Source organism: Bubalus bubalis, chromosome 16 (genome assembly GCF_019923935.1).
Source record: "Bubalus bubalis isolate 160015118507 breed Murrah chromosome 16, NDDB_SH_1, whole genome shotgun sequence".
In the NCBI taxonomy this organism is placed as follows: domain Eukaryota; kingdom Metazoa; phylum Chordata; class Mammalia; order Artiodactyla; family Bovidae; genus Bubalus; species Bubalus bubalis.
The window spans coordinates 27,084,229-27,110,190 of record NC_059172.1 but is presented as its reverse complement, the minus strand read 5'-3'; the positions used below and the strand labels follow the sequence as shown (position 1 = coordinate 27,110,190).

The following is a 25,962-nucleotide window of genomic DNA, read 5'->3' as shown; positions in this document are numbered from 1 at the left end:
TCTGGAAGTTCACATATTGCTGAAGCTTGGCTTGGAGGATTTTGAGCATTACTTTACTAGCGTGTGAGATGAGTGCAATTGTGCAGTAGTTTGAGCATTCTTTGGCATTGCCTTTCTTAGGGATTCAATGAAAACTGACCTTTTCCAGTCCTGTGGCCACTGCTGAGTTTTCCAGATTTGCTGGCATATTGAGTGCAGCACTTTCACAGCATCATCTTTTAGGATTTGAAAAACTCAACTGTAATTCCATCACCTCCACTAGCTTTGTTTATAGATGACCTTTATGCTTCTAGGTAAATCCTACCCGATCTTCATGTCTCTACTTGATGGTCATTTCTTCACTTTCATAACATCTTGTAAGTTAACTTTGGAAGATAAATCACACTAATTTGTCTTCCCCATAGACTATCAGTTTCATGAGGTGCAAGTACCATGTCTATTCAATTCTCCATCCTCAGTTCCTGGCCTCTAGTATGTCCCTAAAAAAAGTACTGGAAACATAAGTAACTAGAGGTCTAAAGAGTGACTGCATCCAGGAAGTCACATGTGGAAATGTCACAAATATAATTAGAAATAATAAGCAATAGGATATTCCTTTGGATGGTTAACTATACAACTTTTTAGTTTATTTTAGCTAGAAGAGCATTTTCCATGTTAAAATTTAAAAACAAAAACAATACATGACCATTATATTTTTGACCCAATGGGATATATAATGATGTTTCAAAAGGGCATTTTTTCTTAATCTGACCAGAAGAACTTGCAGTATCAGAGGTTGTAGCTGCTAGGGACAATAAATCTAGGTGGCAGGTTTAGAACATCCTTTCATATAAGTACTACTTCAAAAAAGAAAAAGATTACAAATAAATTTAGCTTGATCTTCCAAGTATGATCCACTAACCAAAAGAGTATAAATTCATCACCAAAAGTATAAAGACAAAAAATCTATCAAAAGCTAAACTTCAGCATTCCATACATATTGAAGGATTCAAATTCATCACAAAACACTATTAATATTATGAAATACCATAGTATCTATGAATGGTCATTTAGATTAGGGTAAATCTAGTAAATTAGCACTCAAACCAATTCCATGAAATACTGTCTTAAAATCATGATTTTAATGTACAGAAGCTTTTAACAAACTCTTAAATAGATGAAAAATATAAGGGAAAGTTCTAATTATTAATAAATGTTTAGAATGACATGAACAGCTCAGTGAAAATACATAGGTTTATTTAATGTAGTCTTTGGCAAAAACTTCCCCAGTGGCTCAGATGGTAAAGTGTCTGTCTACAATGAGGGAGACCTGGGTTCGATCCCTGGATCAGGAAGATCCCCTGGAGAAGGAAATGGCAATCCACTCCAGTACTATTGGCCTGGAAAATACCATGGACAGAGGAGCTTGGTAGGCTACAGTCCATGGAGTCGCAAAGAGTCGGACACGACTGAGCAACTTCATTTTCACTTTGGCAAAAACAGTATTATTCATTCAGTGACAATTACCTGCCCCAGGGCAATGCCAACAGGTCTATACCACTGGATATAGATGCTACACTGAGCCTGCTTCCCCAGCTTTAGAACAATCTGGTGCTCCACTTGTGTTGCATCATAACTCCTGATAATCTGCTTTAGTTGTTGCCTTACTTAGATCCAAAGAATATATCACTAATGAGAGGTGCATTTGTAAGTACACCCTAATCTCACTAAGGCCCACAAGTGGGCTTTTAAAAAATGCTTTTTACATAGGCCAATGCATCATGTTTGCATTTATTTCTGCTGTGTTTTATTGGAGATTTGGATTTGAAAAGGATAAGTGAAAACTTAGAGTCATAGACAATCAGCAGCAGCCTTCCTGGCATGATTCATTTCTATAAGGAGGTCGAAAGGTAGATCAAATGACATTTCTAAGATTTTTCCAGACTTATGCTATAACTATTAAGAGAATGTTTTATTCTTGGAACTGGCAAACTCCTTTCCTGGGATTTATCATTATGTGTGAGTGTAGACTTTTAGGCTATACATCCCATACCGTGCCTAAGACACTTAAGGGCTAAAAAATGTTTATTATCCCCTGCCAGTTAGCTCAGAGGGCTGGAGAAGTGCTCTGAAGAGGCCAAGTCACAAGCCTCATCTCTGTGGAAGCCAGTTAGTGTCAAAGAAAAGCTCTGTTCCCTGGCTGAAGTTCACACCTTGAATCTCAGCCAGCTCTGGCCACAGAAAAACTCGGTTCCTCTACTCTTGATCATAGGAGCAATCAGGAAAGAGAATGTAGATGGATCAGTGCAAAACCATCTTCACTCTAGGGAAGAAAATCTAAATAAAGTCATTTCCTCCTGACAGTGTCAACAGCATCATCTTCTTAGAGGATCTTATGTCTTCTAAAACTCGATACAATTACTTTTTTTGTATCCTTAAATCCCTTACTACATGTTGGTTATTCTTGGAGTGCTGATGTTGACAATAGTCTGAATCTGTATTATATATGGGCCATGGAATGACATGAACTTCATAGAGAACATGTATTTCTTGGCTATAGTCATGACGATATAATGGATTGCCTGACTCATACTTGAAATGAGCAGCAGCATGCTATATATACCCTCTTTTCCTTTCACTAGGTCTCTTTCCAGTTCATGGCCACATGTAGATGACTCTCTAATCTTTAATGAAAGATACACCAGGCTTTCCACCCTAAATTTAAATGAGAAAAAGAAAAAAAAAGACCAAAATAGCTAATTTCATCCTCAATCTCAGAGAATGGGGAAGAAGCCCAACCTTTTCATTTCACATTTCCTTGCCTCAAATACCTCTCTCAGAAATTCACATTCTCCTTCCTTTATTTAATTCATGCCTCTATGAAAAATTTCAGCTCTTTCTAGAGTACTTCCCAAAGCATCATTTCTACCATGATGTTCTTCTGGCCCCATTCTTTGTCTCTTTAACTGGCTTTATTTTCTTTATAGCACTTATCTCTGCCTGATATTAGATTTGGTAATTACTTGTTTGTCCTTTTTGTTCCCAACTATATTTTTAATGCTAAAACGATACATGGACTCGAATACATTTGCTCAATATATAGTTATTGAAAATGATTTCACGACTATAAACATAAGGGCTTCCCTGGTGGCTTGGCTGGTAGAGAACCCACCTGCAATGCAGGAGATCAGGGTTCAGTCCCTGGGTTAGGAATATCCCCTGGAAAAGGGAATAGTTACCCACTCCACTATTCTGGCCTGGAGAATTCCATGGACAATATAGTCCATGGGGTCGCAAAGAGTCAGACAAGATTAATCAACTTTCACTCACTCACTCATGAACATAATATAATAGGTGGACATTATAACAACAATAAAATGGCATGTGTATATAGTGACCAACTTCGGTTTATTTTGAGACACAGCTTCCTTCCAACTACCCATTGTTTCCATCTTCCAAGGAAAAGTTGCTCAACATCATTAGCCATTAGGATATTACAAAGCAAAACCATGAGCTACCACTTCACATCCTAAGATAGTTATAAAAACTTAATTTAAAAAAAAAGAAAACAAGTACAGTGAGGATGTGGAGACACTGGAACCATCACACATTGCTGGTGACAATGTACAATGGTTGAGCTGCTGTGGAAAACAATTTGGTGGTAGAACTATACAAAAAGGATCTTCACGACCCAGATAATCACGATGGTGTGATCACTCACCTAGAGCCAGACATCCTGGAATGTGAAGTCAAGTGGGCCTTAGAAAGCATCACTACAAACAAAGCTAGTGGAGGTGATGGAATTCCAGTTGAGCTATTTCAAATCCTGAAAGATGATGCTGTGAAAGTGCTGCACTCAATATGCCAGCAAATTTGGAAAATTCAGCAGTGGCCACAGGACTGGAAAAGGTCAGTTTTCATTCTTATCCCAAAGAAAGGCAATGCCAAAGAATGTTCAAACTACCACACAATTGCACTCATCTTACATGCCAGTAAAGTAATGCTTAAAATTCTCCAAGCCAGGCTTCAGCAATACATAAACCATGAACTTCCAGATGTTCAACCTGGTTTTAGAAAAGGCAGAGCAACCAGAGATCAAATTGCCAACATCTGCTGGATCATCAAAAAAGTAAGAGAGTTCCAGGAAAACATCTATTTCTGCTTTATTGACTATGCCAAAGCCTTTGACTGCGTGGATCACAATAAACTGTGAAAAATTCTGAAAGAGATGGGCATACCAGACTACCTGACCTGCCTCTTGAGAAACCTGTATGCAGGTCAGGAAGCAACAGTTAGAACTGGGCATGGAATAAAGACTGGTTCCAAATAGGAAAAGGAGTACATCAAGGCTGTATATTGTCACCCTGCTTATTTAATTTATATGCAGAGTACATCATGAGAAACGCCACGCTGCAGGAAGCACAAGCTGGAATCAAGATTGCCAGGAAAAAATATCAATAACCTCAGATATGCAGATGACACTACCCTTATGGCAGAAAGTGAAGAGGAACTAAAAGCCTCTTGATGAAAGTGAAAGAGGAGAGTGAAAAAGTTGGCTTAAAGCTCAATATTCAGAAAACTAAGATCACGGCATGTGGTCCCATCACTTCATGGCAAATAGGTGGGGAAACAATGGAAACAGTGTCAGACTTTATTTTTTGGGGCTCCAAAATCACTGCAGATGGTGATTGCAGCCATGAAATTGAAAGACGCTTACTCCTTGGAAGGACTGTTATGACCAACCTAAATAGCCTATTTAAAAGCAGAGACATTATTTTGCCAACAAAGGTCCATCTAGTCAAGGCTATGGTTTTTCCAGTGGTCATGTATGGATGTGAGAGTTGGACTGTGAAGAAAGCTGAGCACCGAAGAATTGATGCTTTTGAACTGTGGTGTTGGAGAAGACTCTTGAGAGTCCCCTGGACTCCAAGGAGATCCAACCAGTCCATCCTAAAGGAAATCAGTCCTTGGTGTTCATTAGAAGGACTGATGTTGAAGCTGAAACTCCAATACTTTGGCCACCTGATGCGAAGAGTTTACTCATTGGAAAAGACCCCGATGCTGGGAAGGATTGGGGGCAAGAGGAGAAGGGGACAACAGAGGATGAGATGGCTTGGTAGCATCACCAACTCGATGGACATGAGTTTGAGTGAACTCTGGGAGTTGCTGATGGACAGGGAGGCCTGGTGTGCTGTGGTTCATGGGGTGGCAAAGAGTTGAACACAACTGAGCGACTGAACTGAACTGAACAAAAGCTTAAAGATAGAATTATGATATAACCCCATAATTCTACTCCTTCATATCACACCTCCACAAATTGAGAATAGTTATTCAAATAAATGCATGTACTTGAAAATCCACATATTCATACCAGGACTATTCACAGTAACCAAAGAGTAGAAACACCACAAATGTCAATCAAATAATGAATGAATAAACACATTGTGATATATCCATACAATAGAACATTATTCAAGCATAAAAAAGAATGAAGTGCTGATACCTGCTGCAACATAGATGAATCTCAGAAATATTATGTTAAGTGAAAAAAGCCAGGCACATGAGTCACATGTATGATTCTATTTATATTAAATATACAAAAGTAGTTAAATCCATAGAGATAGAAAGCAGGTGGGCATTTGCCAGAGACTGAGAAGAGGACAAAGTGGAAAGAAACTGCATAATGGGTAGTAGGTTTTAGTTCGGAGTGATGGAAATGTTTTGAAACTATATAAACAGGCATTTGTTACCAGCATTGTAAATGTTCTAATGCCACTGAATGTCAATGATGTTTTCATTTTAAAATGGCCATTTCATAGTCTATAAATTTTGCCTCAATAATTCACTTTTTAAATGCATTAAGCTATTAAAAACATAACCTACAATCCCATATGCGTGTGTGCATGCTCAGTCACTCAGTCATGTCCAACTCTTTGTGACCCCATGGACTGTAGCTCGCCAGGCTCCTCTGTCCTTGGAATTTTCCAGGCACGAATACTGGAGAGGGTTGTCATTTCCTCCTCCAGGGGCTCTTCCCGACCCAAGGATCAAACCCGTGTCTCCTGTGTCTCCTCCATTTGGCAGGAGGATTCTTTACCACTGAGCCACCTGGGAAGCCCACAATCTCATATACACCTCTTTATAAACTCTGTACTCTTTTTTTTGGAGAGGAGAAGTGAAATGAGAAGCTGATTCTGAGAAGGCTACTTTGGACAAAGAAAGGTCAGACTCTTTTCCTGGCTCGTAGTCATTATGGTAATTATTTCATAAGATGAAGTTTCCATTTCTCCCGTGTCTCAAGTTCATTCTAACACATTTCCTCTGGCTAAGTGACAGACTGTTTAAACATATGTTTCTTGTATTTTACAGACATACCTGGCAAGTGCAAGACAAAATCGATGCAAACAATGTGGCTTACACAACCGGGAAGCTAAGCTTTCACACCGATTATCCAGCCCTCCATCATCCACCTGGGGTAAGGTGAGCCTCAACATGTTTTCCACAAGGCAGGCCAAGGACCAGTATTCTCCTGTATTTTGAGCCTAAAAAACTGTATGTTTCACTAGTTAATTTGTCTTAATGTAGATCTTTCTCCAAACACAATCCAAACTCACAAAATCTCTGTACCTAAATCTTGAACAGCCTCACATTCACAAGGGATAGAAGATTTACATGTATTATTTTTTTTTTTTCACATTTCTTCATTTCTCCCTGGAAATAACTACTGGCACTTACTGCTTTGCCAAGACATTTTACCACAGCACTATATCTTGAGGTCTTTTTGAACATTTAACATTCCCTGGAGAGCTGAAAGAGAAAATAAAACCAGGGAACACAATGTAGAGTTTTTCCCACAAAGTCACATGGCCACCAATCCTATCAGTTAACTATTGCAGTAAAAAAAAACAACAACAACAAATGAACAAACAAAACCACTCCATAACTTACCAGCTTAAAAGCACAGCCATTGACTATGGTTTTACAATTTTGGCTATATTCAGCTAAGTAGTTCTGCTGCTGCTGAGTCTGCAAGGGACTGGTGGACCTAGGTGGTGGCTGAGATGACTTGTCCCTGCCCCATCTGATCTATTATCTCCCCACACACCAACACCCCCACCCGCGCCCTGGCTGGCCCAGGCTTATGCCTGCTACATAGCAGGTAGCAGGATCTCCAGAGAGCATGCTGAAACATACAAGGCCTCTTGAGACCCAGGCTAGCAATCAGCACAGTGTCATCTCTGCCATGTTTTCAAGCTTTTTTGGTCAAAGGTTTTAGCCCAGACTTAAGGGGTGAGGAAGTAGAGGCCATCTTTTGCGGGAGAAGCTGCAAATACATACCACAAAGGGGTGTGAATGCAAGAAGCAGAATAACTTTGGTTGTTTTGGGAAACCATCTACTCTCCCATCTATGCGATTCTTCATCAAGGAGGGAGATGTTCACCATGGAGCACAAATCCTCCAGATCTTCTGGAAGCCTCCCTGTGTACTACCTTGTTACAACATTACCATTTTACTAAACAGCTGCATTTTCACAAAAGCATCATTTTGCTAAACCAAGAAATAAATGGTCAGAAAACTACCTTTGAAAAGAGATGTTGTTCCTATTTTTAGAGCTAAATGCAACTAAATGAAATAGCCCCACAGAAATGTGTATCTTCAAAGATAAATTAAAGTGGAAATTTGGGGTAATTCTCTAGCTAACGAAGGTGAAATGGGGGAAAGTCAAAATCCATCTGTGTTTTTCATCATATTAACTGGACACGCTTCTCCATGCCTTTGTTACCCATTGTCGTCATCAGTATTAACTAAGCTAGGCTAGTATTTTACTTCACCTGTTTCAAATTACTTTGTTGATTGTAAAATACCACGTGATTTCTTTGCACTAACTGCGACAGTGAAATGACCCTCAATAGTCACCTTTTCAGGAAGGGGTTGAGGGGAAGACACACAATGTGATTTGTTTTCAATGTGGCCCAGAAATTTCCTAAAACCCTGGGGGTTCAAAGTCAAACTAATCATCTCAGTTCATTTGCCAAAGACAAGTTGGAGAAGTCAAAGGGAATAAAGTTCTTAAAATTAGACTAGAAAACTAGATTCTATTTGAAATTTTAAATTACCTGGTTTTTTATGAATTTATGTTTTGTTTCAGGGTTAAAATTGAAAGCCTACAGAAAAGTGATCAAATGACTTCATAAACATTCCTGAAGTGTAAAGTTTGACATTTTCATAGTATATTATATTACACTTTCTGTATTTTATATTCTTTCAAAGCATTTTTACTTATATTGCTTTATTTGATGCCTCTTAGCATTCCTTCAAGGTAAATAGAAGCAATCATGTCTTTTTATGTTAAATGAAGGCGCCCAGCATGGTTAAATACTTTCACAGGGTAATAGAGAACTTGAACTTGAAACAAGGCCTCCATCAAAATTTTTTACCACATCTTAGGGATCATGAGTTGGACTTTCTAATTACCATAATTTCTGTAACATGCTGACTATTTATAGACATTGTCATACATTACAAACACATGAAATACAGGAATTGAATCTTTTACTTCCATATTATTTCAAAACTTAGCCCAGTACCTTAGATGTAATAGAGACTTAATAAATATGCTAAAAAGAAGTTTAAAATGCCACAAAGTTGTACCAATCTCTATCAGCAAGTGAAAGGTCCAAATCTAAATAAACTGATAGATTATTAAATAAAAAATGATTCCTGAAATGTCTAGATTCTAGTAAAATAATGATTGAAATTCATGTACTTGCTTGTGCTATTAAGTTTCCACTTTGGAATTATTCAAAGGTTTTTGAACCAAAGTTTGAGTTCTTTTATAGCAAATAGAATAAACCAATATTCTTTTCAGTACAGATGAAATGATCTGTATAATGAGTTACCTGTTGAGAGTTCAGTTTGATCAATTTCAATCACATGGGGCAGGATAAGGAGACATATCTTTAATGAAACACAGATGTTGTTTCATTCAGTGTCTCTAGGCCAAAAGTCACATGCTGCCATAAAGTAACATTTAAAAAGGAAATATTTTGGTTCTGAATGACTTGCATGACATCAAATTTTGTGGGTTTTATACACACCAGGCATATATTTACCTTTTGAATGTGCAATGAAAGTGTTGTCTGGGTCCATCGTTTTTTTTCTTTCATAGGATTGCATTAAAATGTACATATACAAAAGAAGATTATTAGTTGGCCTTGCCATATGTAAAAGACATCAGCTGACCTTTGTTTTAAAGATTTATATTTAAAATATTCTGTGACTTCATTATGGCAGAGTCTAAAAAGGATTTGAAGAACACAGATTCTACCACAGACCAAGTTATGTTATTGCTTTGCCTTCTTGGAGTTTGAGAGACTTGAGGTTGATATTTCCATTTCATCTTGTTTTTAATCATGCTGCTTCACCCCTCATTGCCTTGGCAATGAGCTGATTTTCTACAATGACTTGGCCAGTTTATGCACATTTTTTCAAGCTCAAAAAGAAGACATCAATTTAAGGATGAGCAATTATTCATTTAGGTCAGTTCTCTCATAATAGCAGAAAATGCTGCTGCTGCTGCTGCTGCTAAGTCACTGCAGTCGTGTCCGACTCTGTGTGACCCCAGAGATGGCAGCCCATCAGGCTCCCCGTCCCTGGGATTCTCCAGGCAAGAACACTGGAGTGGGTTGCCATTTCCTTCTCCAATGCATGAAAGTGAAAAGTGAAAGTGAAGTCTTTCAGTCATGTCCAACCCTCAGCGACCCCATGGACTGCAGCCTACCAGGCTCCTCCGTCCATGGGATTTTCCAGGCAGGAGTCCTGGAGTGGGGTGCCATTAACTTCTCCACAGAAAATGAGGTGTCATCAATCTAAAAATGGAAGTTTAAGTTTACAAAACACAACTCACACACCACACAATACTGAATTAATAACAGTGCTGTAAAGGGACTTCTCCCTTCACAGGAAAGGAACTTGCTGTCTGAGGATTTAAAGCACAAAGGCCAAGGTTTGAACACTAGTTTTGCCATATATTAGCAGAGTTCTTACCAGCTGGCCAGTTTTACACCTGAGTCCTAGTTTCTTCCTCTACAGAATGGAGATGAAATTATCAAATTCTAAAGACTGTTGTAGGGAATGAATAAATATGCATTTGTTGTTCAGTCACTCCATCGTGTTCAACTCTTTGAGACCCCAGGGACTGCAACACGCCAGGCTTCCCTGGCCTTCACTATGTCCCAGAGTTTGCTCAAACTCATGTCCATTGAGTCAATGTTGCCATCGAACTATCTCATCCTCTGTCTCCTCCTTCTCCCCTAGCCCAACACCATAATTTAAGACCATGTGTATATTATATTTTAAATAGAACTTTTGTACGATTTTGGAAGGAGGCAGGATTTCTCACAGCCACACATTGGGAGAAGTCACGTGTGGCCTCTTCAGACTGACACATTTGGTTTGTCTGAACACACATTCATTGTATATCTGTTACCAATGAGGCACTCTGTAGGAGTCAAAGAAGCATAGGGAATGTTGTTTCTGCCCTCCAGGAGCTCACAGTTTACAAAGAGATGGACCAGAGGAGATTCTGTCCCAAAACAACAGAATCAGCACCAGGGCAAGAGCTTCCTGAACAAACAAAGATACCAAATGCTGGCTGGGTCATGCAGAATGGGGGCTGTTCAGAGAAGAAGTGAACTAGTTTCTGAAGTTCTGAGATCAGTCAGGCACAGATTAGGAGCCAGCATTCCAGGCAGAGGGAGTGGCTTGCTGGCAGAGGGAGAGTAAAAAAGATAGAATATTCTTTTGGGGGGAAAAAAACCTGTAAACATTCATCATGTTCTATAATAATCTACATGGGGAAAGAATCTGAAAAAGAATGTATATATGTATATGTGTAATTGAGTCAGCTGTACACCTGAAATTAATACAACATTGTAAAATCAACTATACTCCAATATAAAATAAAAATTAAATTTAAAAAGTTAAAAATTTTAAAAAGCATTTTTATTTTCAATCTGCGCTATCCAATACAATAGACACTAGTCATATTAAGTTGTAATTTAAACTAATTAAGATTAAACAAAGTTTAAAGTTAAGTTTCTCAGACAAACTAACCACATTTCATGTGCACAATACACATACAGAACTAGGGATGACTACATTGGGCTCATGGAAGAACACTTCCATCATCACAGAAAGTTCTAATGGGCAGCACTTGCCCTAGCAATCTTCAGAGTTAGCCAAGCTAAATGGATATTTTCCCCACTTATACTGGTATCCCCCAGTCTGTGTATTTGATCATATTTGCCTCTTCCTTTGTATAAAAATTGTCAGACATTGGTTTTTATTTTTATTTCATGAAGAAGGAAGTTTTCACAGCTGAAGAGTGTTAGTTTCTTTATGCAGAAAATCACAGTCTAAATTTAGATATTCAAAATCACCCACCCATGCTGACTTAGTAAAAGGAATCACATAACCAAGGAAAATAACTCCATTCAAAAGAATATTGTTTAAAATATCACCACATTTAGCTTTCCAAAATGAAATCATATTAAGCATTTTTCTCTAAATCTTAGTAAAAGTAACTAACACTTACCATCCTTTTGGTTTCTCATTCCCACTATTTTTGGGGCTTATTCATCCTCATAGCCTCATCCTACCTCATTCCTTTATCATTATACTTGAACTACCTCCCTTGTGACTTGGCCTTCCCTTGTGGCTCAGCTGGTAAAGAATCCGCCTGCAATGCAGGAGACCTGGGTTTGAATCCTGGGTTGGGAAGAGCCCCTGGAGAAGGGAAAGGCTGCCCACTCCAGTATTCTGGCCTGGGAGAATTCCACGGACTGTATAGTCCATGGAGTCGCAAAGAGTTGCACACGACTGAGTGACTTTCACTTTCACTGCATTCGATTCTCAAGTAGTTACTCTCTTACAAGTTTCTCCCTTAAAAAATTGTATCCCTTGTTAACACCACTGGACTAATAATTTTCAACTCAGTCTTGACTACACTATTTCCATATTCAAAAGCCTTTAACAATTCCTCTCTGTGCACAAGAAAGTCCAATCTTTCATCTGACATTCAAGACTTCCCCTGATTAGATCCCAAATTACCTTTCCAAGTGGATTACTATTTCCAGTTGTAACCCTCTACTGAAACCAGATATTTTGAGACCCAGTGAAGTGTGTGTTTTTGCACACCCATCAACACTGCCAAGTGATTTGCTCTCACTGCTCTAGTCTACGTATCCAAAAATCTTATCCCTTCAACTTTACCCAAATTAAATTCCACTTCTTCTGTAAAGCCAACAGTAAGTGCTCACTCCCTATTGCTCTTATGATCTGTGACTTTTGTTTACAAACTTTATTTGATTGCATCCTTGTCTTAAACTGTAACACTATTTGAACAGTAAACTTTTGATTTCAAGCAACTTTTTTCCCTAACCTCTTTCTCTGTTGACACAAGTGATAGATATAAAAGTATATTGCCTTTATGAATCATTCTTTAAAGCTGTCAAAAATGTAGGTGCACACCATTTCAAAACATGGTTCTCTGTTTCTATTTCTAGGTTCAGCTTCTGCACTGCATAAAGCAAACCGTCACTGGGGGTGAGTCCGAAATTGTAGATGGATTCAACGTATGCCAAAAGCTCAAGGAAAAAAATCCTCGAGCATTCCAGATTCTGTCCTCCACCTTCGTGGACTTTACAGACATTGGAGTGGATTACTGTGATTTCTCTGTACAATCCAAACACAAAATTATAGAGTAAGTACTGTTTCTAAGTTTCTCATCTCAGTAAAACAGTTGACAGCAAAAGCTTCATTAACCTAAAGCTTAAACAGAAAAATCCAATACACTTCTCAGCTTTACTTTATATTAACTGTTTAGCCCAGTTCTCGAATGAAGGCAAAAAGAAAGAACCCTGTCACCACTAAAAAAAAAAAAATATGAAACTCCATGAAATCTCTGTTCTTAGTCAATATAAGTAACTAAGACTTCATGTATTCTTCATTTTTAAACTATAAATTCTGCATAATTATAATCAGTGTGATTGTATTAATCAGGACCCTTTCAGAAATGAAAGACTATAACTCAAACTGGATAGTCTAGCAGTTGAAAAGTATCATCTGATATTGACCTTTTATTTTTTCCTTCACCTCTTAGCCAACACATCCAAAAATGAAGTGTTGGCTTCATTTTGAAAAACAATCAGTAGAAACTCCAAGTTTTCATTGTCCTTAGAGCTGGTAATGACAGCACACAGAAAATGCTTATTTTCCAACAGCTACAGCAAAGGTGTAGACTCGCTGCCCGGAATGTTTACGTCCATCCTGGAAGAATCACCATGGCTAGGAAGTCAGAGAATTCTGATTGGCTGTCCCTGGATCACATGTTCATCTCCAAAGAAAGGTCAGCCTCAACTGAACCACAAGGGCAGAGAAACAACAACATCTCCCCAGATTGATGCCAAAAAATAGTATGTTCCCTACACAGAACCTTTTGTGTTCTTTTTTTGTGTAGTATTATTTCATAAGAGAGTATCTACAAAGGCCACGCATATATCCTTTTATTTGAGAATTATCCTACATTGTTTTTCTAGGACATATTTGATTTAATCTGACCTCAATGAATTTTGAGGTGCTTCAATTATACAATTGAGTTTATATTCTTCTTTTAGAGAAATAACCAAATAATATGAAATAAACTCATTTAATAAATAATCAAATCCCCAATATACTAACTCAGCTTTCTTAAATACACACGTGATCGTCATTTATTCATTCAACAAATATTTATTGAGGCCATTCACTCTTGTTGGTGCATGGGATACACTGGTAAACAAAACAGTTTCCTGTTCTCATGAAGCTTCCTTACTAATGGGGGAGGGGAGAATTAGAAATGTTTAAAATAAATGAGGAAATTGAAATGAATGTTAAGATATTTTAAGTGCTTAAGAAACAAGGAAAAGTCAGGCAGGTTAGGGGAGTCTGTAGAGCCAAAGACTTAGGGAGGATGAAATTTGTACCATTAAATAGTGTTTCAGTTGAACTCCAATACTTTGGCCACCTGCTGCGAAGAGCTGACTCATTTGAAAAGACCCTGATGCTGGGAAAGATTGAGGGCAGGAGGAGAAGGGGATGACATAGGATGAGATGGTTGGATGGCATCACGGACTCAATGGACATGAGTTCGAGTAAACTCAGGGAGTTGGTGATGGACAGGGAAGCCTGGTGTGCTGTGGTCCATGGGGTCGCAAAGACTTGGACATGACTGAGTGACTGAACTGAACTGAACTGAAATATTGTTTCAAGGACAAGCTTTACTGAGTAGGTGATATCTGAGCAAAACTTAAGAGTAAGGAATTTTGTTCAGAAGATAAGCAGTTTCCAGAAACAGCTAGAGCAAAGATCCTAGGATGACCCTAAGAAGATGCTTGGTGTGGTCAAGGAACCACAAGAAGCCACTCTGTGGGGCAGAGTGTTAAGAGAGGAGGCCAGACGGTTGTCAGTTCATATAAAGCTGTGTTAACCATCATAAGAATACTGGCTTTCACTCTTAGTGAAAAATTTTGACCAAAAGAGAGACATCTATATTCATATAAAGTTATTTACATTTTTAGTGGATCACCCTGGCTGCTGTGCTCAATATAGTGCAGGAGAACAAGGGCAGGAATAAGAAGTCCAGCTAAGGAGCTCCTATGGGACTGCAGGTCAGAGCTGAGGGTACCTCGAACATAAGTGGTCCTGGTGGGGACAGCAACAGTGTGGAGAAGAGTCCTCTTTGGGATATATTTTTGCATATTTAATCAGCATATTTCCCTGAAATAGTGGATGAAAGGTCTGAGAGGAAGACATACTTTAAAAAATAAATCCTGGTCCAAAGTAACATTATCTAAGAGGTCAGTCATCGAGAATGGAAAAGGAAGGACCAACTCTCAAGATTCCTAGGTTTAACATGATAGTTTTAAATATTTAAAAGGCCATTACAAATTATCATTTTGTTGTGACACAATATGATTACAGATTCTGCAAGGCTAGTGAATAGAGGCAAAAAAAAAAAAAAAAAAAAAAAACTTGGCTTTTGAGAGAGGTTAACCAAATAGCCATCATCTGAATCATAATTTGACCTTGTTATTTTTTTGTAATGAAATTCTAGAATTTGGTCATTATGAAGGTCTCAGAGATATCCCTAGAGAATATCAAATTTTAACATTAATTCACTTAAAATGTGCTTTTAACAACAGGAGATGAAACAGAGTTTTCAGTTAATCAAGGGTTTCAGTACCCTGATTGTTTGGGTTAATTTTCCTAGTGGCTAAATGTTTTCATTCTTTTGAGATGCTTATTTCCTATTTAATACAAAAAGATCTTGGAGGCTGCTGAGAAAGTTAAGTATCATGCAGTACAATAAAAAATAAAGAAAGAAACCAGGACAAAAATAATAGTGGTGATTAAAAAAATAATAATATTGGTCAATTAAGCTATGGCAGTGCAACCTAGTGGTTACAAATCCAGTCACATGAACACAACTCCTTCTCTTGTTATCTGTGTGCTGTTGGTCAAATGACTTATGCTTGCTAAGCCACAAAAAGGAATAATTGTCAGTAAAAAGAAAAATAAGGAGTAATATGAATTCTTGTGCTGTGTTGTGCTTAGTCACTTACTGGTGTCTGACTCTTTGAGACCCAGTGAACTGTAGCCTGCCAGGCTCCTCTGCCCATGGGGATTCTCCAGGCAAGAATACTGGAGTGGGTTGCCATGCCCTCCTCCAGGGGATCTTCCCAACCCAGGGATTGAACCCAGGTCTCCCACATTGCAGGTGGATTCTTTACCACCTGAGCCACCAGGGAAGCCCAAGAATACAGGAGTGGGTAGTCTATCCTTCTCCAGGGAAACTTCCTGACCCAGGAATTGAACCAGGGTCTCCTGCACTGCAAGTGGATTCTTTTCCACCTAAGCTACCTAGAAAGCCAGTGTTAATACCTACCACATAACAATTGCAGTGGGAATTATAGAGAAAATATACAGACAGCCCTGTCACAATGCCTGACTCAGAAAGAGCAGAATAAATTTTAGCTAGCTATCATTTTCATAATCCAATCTATTTACTGGTGATAGATTTTAATTTCAGCTCTGAGTTTCTAATGACCAAAGCAAGACAGGAACATAATGAATTTGCAAGATGCTCTTAAGATATAAAATTTTCTTGCATAAAATGTGATGTGGTAGGCAAGACCATAGTATCTCTCTCAATGAGAAATAATATTTTAATTAATGAAGAGAATCTACAGCACCACACTTGAATTATAGGAGATGATTCCCCAGTCTTCACTGGGCTCTTTTATGGGCATCACTGATGAGGTTTTACATTTGCTAGTTTGCAGTCAAGATGTTGCTGATTTATGATTAAATGCTTGTCCTGCATGCATAGCTAGTATATAGCTGGTTATTCCCCATCTTCGGGGTTTTCACCCTTTCTCAGCATATAAAAAGAGGTCCTCTTCATTAAAGGGGACTGGAATGCAAAAGTAGAAAGTCAAGAGCTACCTGGACTAACAGGCAAATTTGGCCTTGGAGTACAAATGAAGTAGGTCAAAGGCTAACAGAGTTTTGCCAAGAGAACACACTAGTCATAGCAAACACCTTCTTCCAACAATACAAGAGAAGACTCTACCCATGGACATCACCAGATGGTCAATACTGAAACCAGATTGATTATATTCTTTTAAAGATGGAGAAGCTCTATATAGTCAGCAAAAACAAGACCGGGAGCTGACTGTGGCTCAGATCATGAACTCCTTATTGTTAAATTCACACTTAAACTGAAGAAAGTAGGGAAATTTCTAGACTACTAGACCATTCAGGTATGACCTAAATCAAATCCCTTACGATTATACAGTGGAAGTGACAAATAGATTCAAGGAATTAGATCTGATAGACAGAAGTGCCTGAAGAACTATGGAATGGATGGAGATTCGAGACATTGTACAGGGGGCAAGGATCAAGACAATTCACAAGAAAAAGAAATGCAAAAAGGCAAAATAGTTGTCTGAGGAGGCCTTACAATTAGCTCTGAAAAAAAGAGAAGCGAAAAGCAAAGGAGAAAAGGAAAGATATACCCATTTGAATGCAGAGTTCCAAAGAATAGCAAGGAGAGATAAGAAAGCCTTCCTCAGTGATCAATGCAAAGAAATAGAGGAAAACAATAGAATGGGAAAGACTAGAGATCTCTTCAAGAAAATTAGAGATACCAAGGGAACATTTCATACAAAGAAGGGCACAATAAAGGGCAGAAATAGTATGGACCTAACAGAAGCAGAAGATATTAAGAAGAGGTGGCAAGAATACACTGCTAAGTCACTTCAGTCGTGTCCGACCCTGTGCAACCCCCACGGACTGCAGCCTACCAGGCTCCTCCGTCCCTGGGATTCTCCAGGCAAGAACACTGGAGTGGGTTGCCATTTCCTTCTCCAATGCATGAGAGTGAAAAGTGAAAGGGAAGTCACTCAGTCGTGTCCGACTCTTAGCGGCCCCATGGACTGCAGCCTACCAGCCTCCTCCATCCATGGGAGTTTCCAGGCAAGAGTACTGGAGTGGGGTGCCATTGCCTTCTCTGCAAGAATACACAGAACTATACAAAAAAGATCTTCATGATCCAGATAATCACAAAGGTGTGATCATTCACCTAGAGCCAGACATCCTGGAGCAAAATGCAAGTGGGCCTTAGGAAGCATCACTATGAACAAAGCTAGTGGAGGTGATGGAATTTCAGCTATATCAAATCCTAAAAGATGATGCTGTGAAGTGCTGCACTCAATATGCCAGCAAATTTGGAAAACTCAGCAGTGGCCACAGGAATGGAAACGGTCAGTTTTCATCCCAGTCCCAAAGAAAAGTAATGCCAAAGAATGTTCAAACTACCACACAATTGCACTCATCTCACACACTTGCAAAGTAATGCTCAAAATTCTGCAAGCCAGGCTTCAACAGTATGTGAACCGTAAACTTCCAGATGTTCAAGCTGGATTTAGAAAAGGCAGAGGAACCAGAGATCAAATTGCCAACATCCACTGGATCATCGAAAAAGCAAGAGTTCCAGAAACACAGCTACTTTTGCTTTATTGACTATGCCAAAGCCTTCGACTATGTGGATCACAACCAACTATGGAAAATTCTGAAAGAGATGGGAATACCAGACCACCTGACCTGCCTCTTGAGAAACCTGTATGCAGGTCAGGAAGCAACAGTTAGAACTGGACATGGAGCAGCAGACTGGTTCCAATCAGGAAAGGAGTATGTCAAGGCTATATATTGTCACGCTGCTTATTTAACTTATATGCAGAGTACATCATGAGAAATGCTGGGCTGAAGGAAGCACAAACTAGAATCAAGATTACCAGGAGAAATATCAATAACCTCAGATACACGGATGACACCACCCTTATGGCAGAAAACAAAGAAGAACTAAAGGGCCTCTTGATGAAAGTGAAAAAGGAGAGTGAAAATGTTGGCTTAAAACTCAACATTCAGAAAACTGAAGATCATGGCATCCAGTCTTATCACTTCATGGCAAATAGGTGGGGAAACAATGGAAACAGTGAGAGACTTTATTTTGGGGGCTCCAAAATCACTGTAGATGGTGACTGCGACCATGAAATTAAAAGACTCTTGCTCCTTGGAAGAAAAGCTATGACCAACCTAGACAGCATGTTAAAAGGAAGAGACATTACTTTACCAGCACGGTCCGTCTAGTCAAAGCTCTGGTTTTTCCAGTAGTCATGTATGGATGTGAGAGTTGGACTATAAAGAAAGCTGAGCACCAAAGAATCGATGCTTTTGAACTGTGGTGTTGCAGAAGACTCTTGAGATTCCCTTAGACTGCAAGGAGATCCAACCAGTCCTTCCTAAAGCAAATCAGTCCTGAATATTCAGTTGGAAGGACTGATGCTGAAGCTGAAACTCCAATATTTTGCCACTTGATGCAAAGAACCGACTCATTGGAGAAGCCCTGATGCTGGGAAAGATTGAAGGTGGGAGGATAAGGGGATGACAGAGGATGAGATGGTTGGATGGCATCATCGATGCAATGGCCATGAGTTGGGTAGGCTCTAGGAGTTGGTGATGAACAGGGAAGCCTGGTGTGCTGCAGTCTATGGGGTCACAAAGAGTTGGACACGCATGAGTGACTGAACTGAACTGAACAGCATATATCCTGCATCAAGACTTTCTTTTCATCCTCTTTTTACTTACAGCATATCCTGCTTACTAAGGTCCAATTTTGCATTCTAAGTTGATCCTCATGATGCCAAGCACACATCTCCTCTAACATTCTTCCATCCTCAGAATAACATCTTCCTTGCATCTCACAACTAAATTTACTTTCTATTTCCCCTCAGGTCATTTCCTAGAATGTTAAAAAACAAATTTGTGACTTATTTTCTCATATAGAAAGTAAACACCAGGTTAAAAGAAACAGAGACTGTACTACACAGAGAGAGAGAGAGGAATTGATTACTTTTGCCCACATGTATGAACTCTTAGGGGCTTACTCAGGTGGCGCTATGAGTAAAGAATCCACCTGCCAATGCAGGCAACACAGGAGATGTGAGTTCGATCCCTGTGTCGCCAAGATCCCCTCAAGGAGGACATGGTGACCCACTCCAGTACTTTTGGTGGAAGAATCCCAAGGACAGAGGAGCCTGGCAGGCTATAATCCATGGAGTCGCAAAGAGTCGGACACAACTGAGCATGTGAGCAAAAGATGAACTCAGAAATGAAAGCTTAATACAATGTACCATGAAATACACAATTCTGATTTCATTGAATATCCCATGGTACATTGTGTTAGCGGAAAAAGAAACAAATCAGCAGAGTGGCTGGGACGGAAGAGTCCCAAGGGAAGTTTCAAAGATGTAACATCCTTATCAGTGACACGAAGGATGACGCAAAGGCTGCCATTGTTATGTGTGCTTAGTTGCTCAGTCATGTCCGATCCTTTGCGACCTCAGGGACTGTAGCCCTGCCAGGCTCCTCTGTCCATGGGGATTCTCCAGGCAAGGATACTGGAATGGGTTGCCATGCCCTCCTCCATGGGATCTTCCCAACCCAGGGATCGAACCCGGGTCTCCCGTATTGCAGGCAGATTCTTTGCCATCTGAGCCACCAGGGAAATCTGTCATTGTTATATGCACAGAAAATAATGCAAGGGGAGAGGATGGGATATGTGTCAGGAGGAGTTAGGCTAGAATTTTAAAGATAAAGTGAAAAGGCAAAATGTCCTCAGAAACTGTGAAAGGAGTCTGAAACTAGCAGTATGAATACATCAATCGAAAGGACTCAAGCTCTATGCTTTGTATCACTCAAACCTGAAGATCCACAGTCTCTTCTGCTGACTGACCTCTGTCTTCATTCTTTGTTCATGAAACTACAAACTGCAGGCTATAGAGCATCCTTTATCTATGTGGAAAAGATGGGGCAGCAGGGAAGAGCACTTCACTGCCTATTCAGTCATATTTGTATTTTTATCAATATATATATATATAAATTCAAGTTCTAAGAGCCTTTTTTGAACACCTGTTTCTTTCTTACAGTTTCTTTCCTTATATGGGTTCAACAGGTAGTATTAGCAAAGAGTTGCTGTTAATGACTATTTCTAAGAGTTTATCATTCAGTTCAGTTCAGTTGCTCAGTCGTGTCCAATTCTTTGCTACCTGATGGACTGCAGCACACCAGGCTTCCCTGTCCATCACCAACTCCTGCAGCTTGCTCAGAGTCATGTCCATTGACTCAGTGGTACCATCAAACCATCTCATCCTCTGTCGTCCCCTTCTCCTCCTGTCTTCAATCTTTCCCAGCATCGGGGTCTTTTCCAATGAGACAGTTCTTCGCATCAGGTGACCAAAGTACTGGAGCTTCAGCTTCAACATCAGTCCTCCCAATGAATATTCAGGACTGACTTCCTTTAGGGTTGACTGGTTTGATCTCCTTGATGTCCAAGGGACTCTCAAGAGTCTTCTCCAACACCACAGTTCAAAGGCATCAGTTCTTTGGCACTCAGCTTTTTTTATGGTCCAACTCTCACATCCATACATGACTACTGGAAAAAGACTACGTAGCTTTGACTAGACAGAGCTTTTATCATTATACTTGCCATTGACTCACAGGATTGACTGTTAATCTGAGATACCAAGTGTGGGGACCAGGTACCCATACTTTGTATACCACTGGTTCTCTCTATGTGAGGAACCAGCCAAGTTTAATCTAGACCCCAAATCAGTGTCACCAAGCCCTGGAACATGTACCAGAGTCTGTTCCATTTGACCCATCAGTCAGCTATTGGCTCACATTACCACCTCCTAAGCTGACCCAGGAGTAATTCTTGACACTTCATCACCATCCTTGCCCACCTTAAGTTTTTCTCTATCTGTCCTCTTTCTACCTAAAGAAAAGATAAAGTTGGTTGCTATTTTAGAACTGGCTAAAAGTCCGTCTTCCTAATAAGCTAAAAAAGTTTTTTCTTCCTTTGTCTCTGTGTCTAAACAATGCTCATACCTTGCTAATTATAACCAACAAACTTAAATTTAGAACTGTTATTTCTTACATTAAAAACAGTATTATGTTATATTGTCATGATCATGATTTACATTCTAAGAAATACTATAGAGATCACAATATTAGAATCTCTCAAGGTACTCAAAAGACCTTGGTACTGTCCAAAGGTACTAAAAAATATACAAAGTTACATATGCAACAAATATTTATTAACTACCTATTATGCCCAGGCTCTATGTAAGTGCTGGGAATGCAACATTAAGTGAAATACAGTATCAGTCTTCTCGAAGCCTGTACACTAAGATAGCTAATATAGATGGAAAGATCCAAAGAATGTACTTCCAGCTAGACTCTACTTTCTCTGTGCCTTGGTTTCCCCATCTATAAATTAGGGATTGAATTAAAACAGATTATTTCAAGCTTTTAAAAAAACAAGTCTTTCTTCTCAATAATGCTCCAATAAAATCATACTTAAAACCCCAATAGATAAAACATGTAAGTTGATTGATCTATGAATTATAGCATAGGCATATTTTAATATGTAAAAGCAACTCTTTTTCAAAGAATGAAGAATGAATTAATTTTCCTAACAAATAAACATTTTAACTTAAATTTCTCAGAAACATTTATTTTGAAGTAATCTGAATTATTCTGGCACTTTGGTGGTAAGATTTCCAAAAACGCTTGCCAAATGAATAAATGAAAAACCAATAAACACTTTGTATCACAGATAACCTTAGTATTTTCTGTACATGTGTTTGGATTCTTTAATACTGTATTTCAGAAACATCATCCAAGATGAAATGACCCTTACAAATGTAAATAGATACTTCATGACTTCTATATTTTAACTTCTTCTCTTTGAAAAACAGATTAGACGATAAAGATCAGGTGGTTCGTATCAACTTCAATAATGCAACTAGAGACACGATATTTGATGTACCTGTCGAGAGAGTTCAGCCTTTCTATGCTGCTCTGAAGGAGTTTGTTGACCTCATGAACTGTAAAGATTTCAAGTTTACTTTCAAGATGAATCCAGGTCAGTGAACACACCTCATACAACTGAAAGAACGGGTTTTCTTCAATCTTAAGCACTGAGCACAGTATCTAGAGCAGTTTTTCTCAGACGAGGCATGTGGAACAATTTACAACAGAGTCTTGGTGTATAGCCAGCTTGCTTAAATAGCAGACTTCTGGCTCCTACCCTGGCTCTAAATTGACTTTAAAATACTCATTCTTAAATAAGCTCCTAGGTAATCCTTAAACACATCAAAATTTAATAACCTCTAACCTAAAGAATAAATATTGAAAGACAAGCTACAGGCCAAATAAAATCTCATATCTGATACGAAGACTGACAACATATTTTCTATTCTGATAGCCAATCAATACAAACTGAAGCTTATACTTAGTTCTTCTAACTTGGTAAACAGATAAAATTATCCCCATGACTCTCACTCTAAAGTTCATGAGTCATATTTACTCACTGCACTTATCTGATCTGGCAGGCATATTGCTACCTGAAACAAAGCCGTACTGAAATATTCCAGCCACTTGGATAAAGAAGCAGAAAGCATTGTGAGTTCTCTGGACCATCTCTACTTAATAAAGTGACATGAAATTCAAGGCTTTTGATATTTAAAATAAAAGGCCTAATTTCTCCCTCCTGTTGACTGGGCCAAGTAGAAGATACTTTTCTCTTGTGCTTTTTTTTTTTTTTTAATTGATCTTTGGATCTAGTAAAGTACTACTAGAATCTTCATAAATTCACTGCTATGCAGTCAATACCACGTTGATTTTTAAGAGCAGTAATATTTAAAATGGAAATGCAATGGGAGAAAAATACCCAAAAAAAAGGAGTTAGAATTCAAGCTTCACCATTTAATGGCAGAAACCTTCTGACAAGTGCTTCAACTTCTCCGAGCTTCAGTTTTCTATGTATGAAAAGATAAGATAATACTCTTTCTTCAAGATTTTAATGAGGCTTAGAAATAACATACATAAATACTAAGAATATAAAAGACAAATCAAGAATGTCACTATCCTTATAATTATCTGCGGCTGTTAAACTAGAAATAAGCATTTCTTAAGTCAGAAAGAGAAAGACAAATGTCATATGATATCACTTGTATGCAGAATCCAAAATATGGCATAAATGAACCTGTGTATGAAACAGAGAGAGACTCTTAGACACAGAGAACAACTTGTAGTTGCCAAGGTCGGGGGGAGATGGGGTGGGATCTGGGGGTTAGCAGGTGCAAAGTATTATATATAGAATATATAAACAAAAAGGTCCTACTCTAGAGCACAGGGAATTTTTCTATATCCTGTGATAAACCATAATGGAAAAAAATATAAAAACAGATGTATGTATATGTGTAACTGAATCACTTTGCTGTATAGTAGAAATTAACATAACATTGTAAATCAACTATATTTCAATTTAAAGAAAATACTTCTGAGCAGGAGGTAAGTAACAATCAGGAAGAACAATTCAGAAGTTTTGCATGGAGATAATAGTTTAAGAATTATAAAAGTGTCTACAGGGGCCTGACAGCCTATGTAGTTCAGATGTCAAAAGGCTTAAAGCAGTCAGCATCTAGTGGTCTGATTTGCATGAAAAAGCGAATGTGTAATTTTATGTAAAGAAGTAAACATATTGTTTCTTGATGTGAACCACATGGCACTGCTATTTTTGCATTTCACATTTTCCAGTTCAGCAAATCATTTACACATAAGATTTATTCATACTGTAAAAAATCCTTTGTCTAGGTGATGTGATTACCTTTGATAACTGGCGCTTACTTCATGGCCGACGAAGCTACGAAGCTGGAACTGAGATAACCCGCCATCTAGAAGGGGCTTATGCTGACTGGGATGTGGTCATGTCAAGGCTACGTATCTTAAGGCAGAGTCTCCAGAATAGAAACTGACTCTGTTGTTGCTAACCTCAGTAAGAGTCCAATGAGTGTATTTTATAAGATATGACAAGGTTATTTGTCTTCACAGACCATGAGCCATATCAGTTATGTATTAATCTCTTTAACACTGAACATGTCATCTTTCTCACAAGAGTTCTCTTTTCTTTCTAATCATATACAATGCCAACTTTTTAGATGTTGTAGCCATGTTCCCTCTTTTTCAAATAAAGCATCTCTTCTGTTCAGATGCATGTATGATCTAATTTCTTTTGCCCATCTGTGAGAGTCTCCAGAATGCCTTCAAATCATCTTGTACTAAACCAAATTCTCTCTTCAAATAAGGCTTCTTTTTTTTTTTAATTTTTAAATTTTATTTTATTTTTAAACTTTACATAATTGTATTAGTTTTGCCAAATATCAAAATGAATCCAGCTTCTTTTGAATAAAGCTTTGTTTCAAATAAAGTTTGTGTTTCAAATAAAACTTGTCTCAAATAAAACATGTTTCTGCTCTGTTGCCTATAGGGTCTTGTTTTTCATGACTGCATATAACTGTCTTTAGCATGCTTGGGAATGCTATTTTCCCAAGCATAGCATATTGGGATCATATTTTCAAAGATCTCTTTGTTTACTTTTATTAGTGAATTCTGTGACCCAAATTTCCAGCCCTCACCAACTTGGTGAGCTAAGCTTTTCTTGTAATACCTAAATTATGACATCAAACCCAAGAATATGTCAAATTAAAAGAAAATATAGTCCCCTGCCCTTACAAAGCTTCTCTTGCCCCAAATAAATATTCCTAAGGACTGCCAGGATAGCATACCCCTGTCTGTTGATCTGTTCCCTTCACTTCTTGCCTTCAACTAAGAACTAGTAAAAGTAGAACCAAGATAAATGCAACACTCACAAATGAACATGATGTCTGCTCACCTGTGGTCAGCTTTACCTGCTGGTCTTGGCTTCCTCTATGGCCACTGCCTTGTCCCCAGTGGTGGAACACAGGTATCACCACCAGCCATGAAAGCTGTTGTGCCCATTGAGTATGCCTACTGTGCCCAGTCCTTATCCATGTCTCCTGAAAAAAGGAGTCTTGGCATTTCCATTTGCTGAAATCCTAGTAGTATATAGATTTTTAGTCTATACACTTGGGGCCCTAATCAAGCCTCTTACTCTGAAAGTCTTAATCATTGCCACTACTGTAGAGTTCTACCTGTTGGTTTATAACTGAATGAAAATATTACTTCCATCCATGAGTTTCACACTCACACTGTGCCGATGGCACTGAGAATCTGGATGAAAAATGCCTGAGGCCCATGTCAGCACACCCCTCTGTTTTCTGAACTCTGGTATTAAGTCCACATCACCAGCCCAGTCTCCTCTTTCCCTTGTAATGCTGGCCCTTTCTGGGGTGTTCATTGCCCTTTCCCAATCATCTAGTCTTGATGGGGCTATTCTGGTACACCACATATGTTTGGTTTTTCCAAACTCCAAATGGAGTGGGCCAGGTTCTCAAT

General features: G+C 38.7%; 1 protein-coding gene across 3 annotated transcripts in view; it reads left to right on the top strand.

The window, feature by feature from the left end:
- The window catches only part of BBOX1 (gamma-butyrobetaine hydroxylase 1), a 75,766-nt gene extending 51,305 nt beyond the window's left edge, over positions 1-24,461 (top strand). For all 3 annotated transcript variants that reach the window (XM_044929326.2, XM_044929325.2, XM_025266338.3), the window contains 4 exons: positions 6,349-6,454; positions 12,546-12,742; positions 22,401-22,567; positions 24,301-24,461. In XM_044929326.2, coding sequence (XP_044785261.1) covers positions 6,349-6,454; positions 12,546-12,742; positions 22,401-22,567; positions 24,301-24,461 — 631 coding nt within the window. The remainder of the gene's footprint in view (positions 1-6,348; positions 6,455-12,545; positions 12,743-22,400; positions 22,568-24,300) is intronic.
- Positions 24,462-25,962: the final 1,501 nt, after the last annotated feature.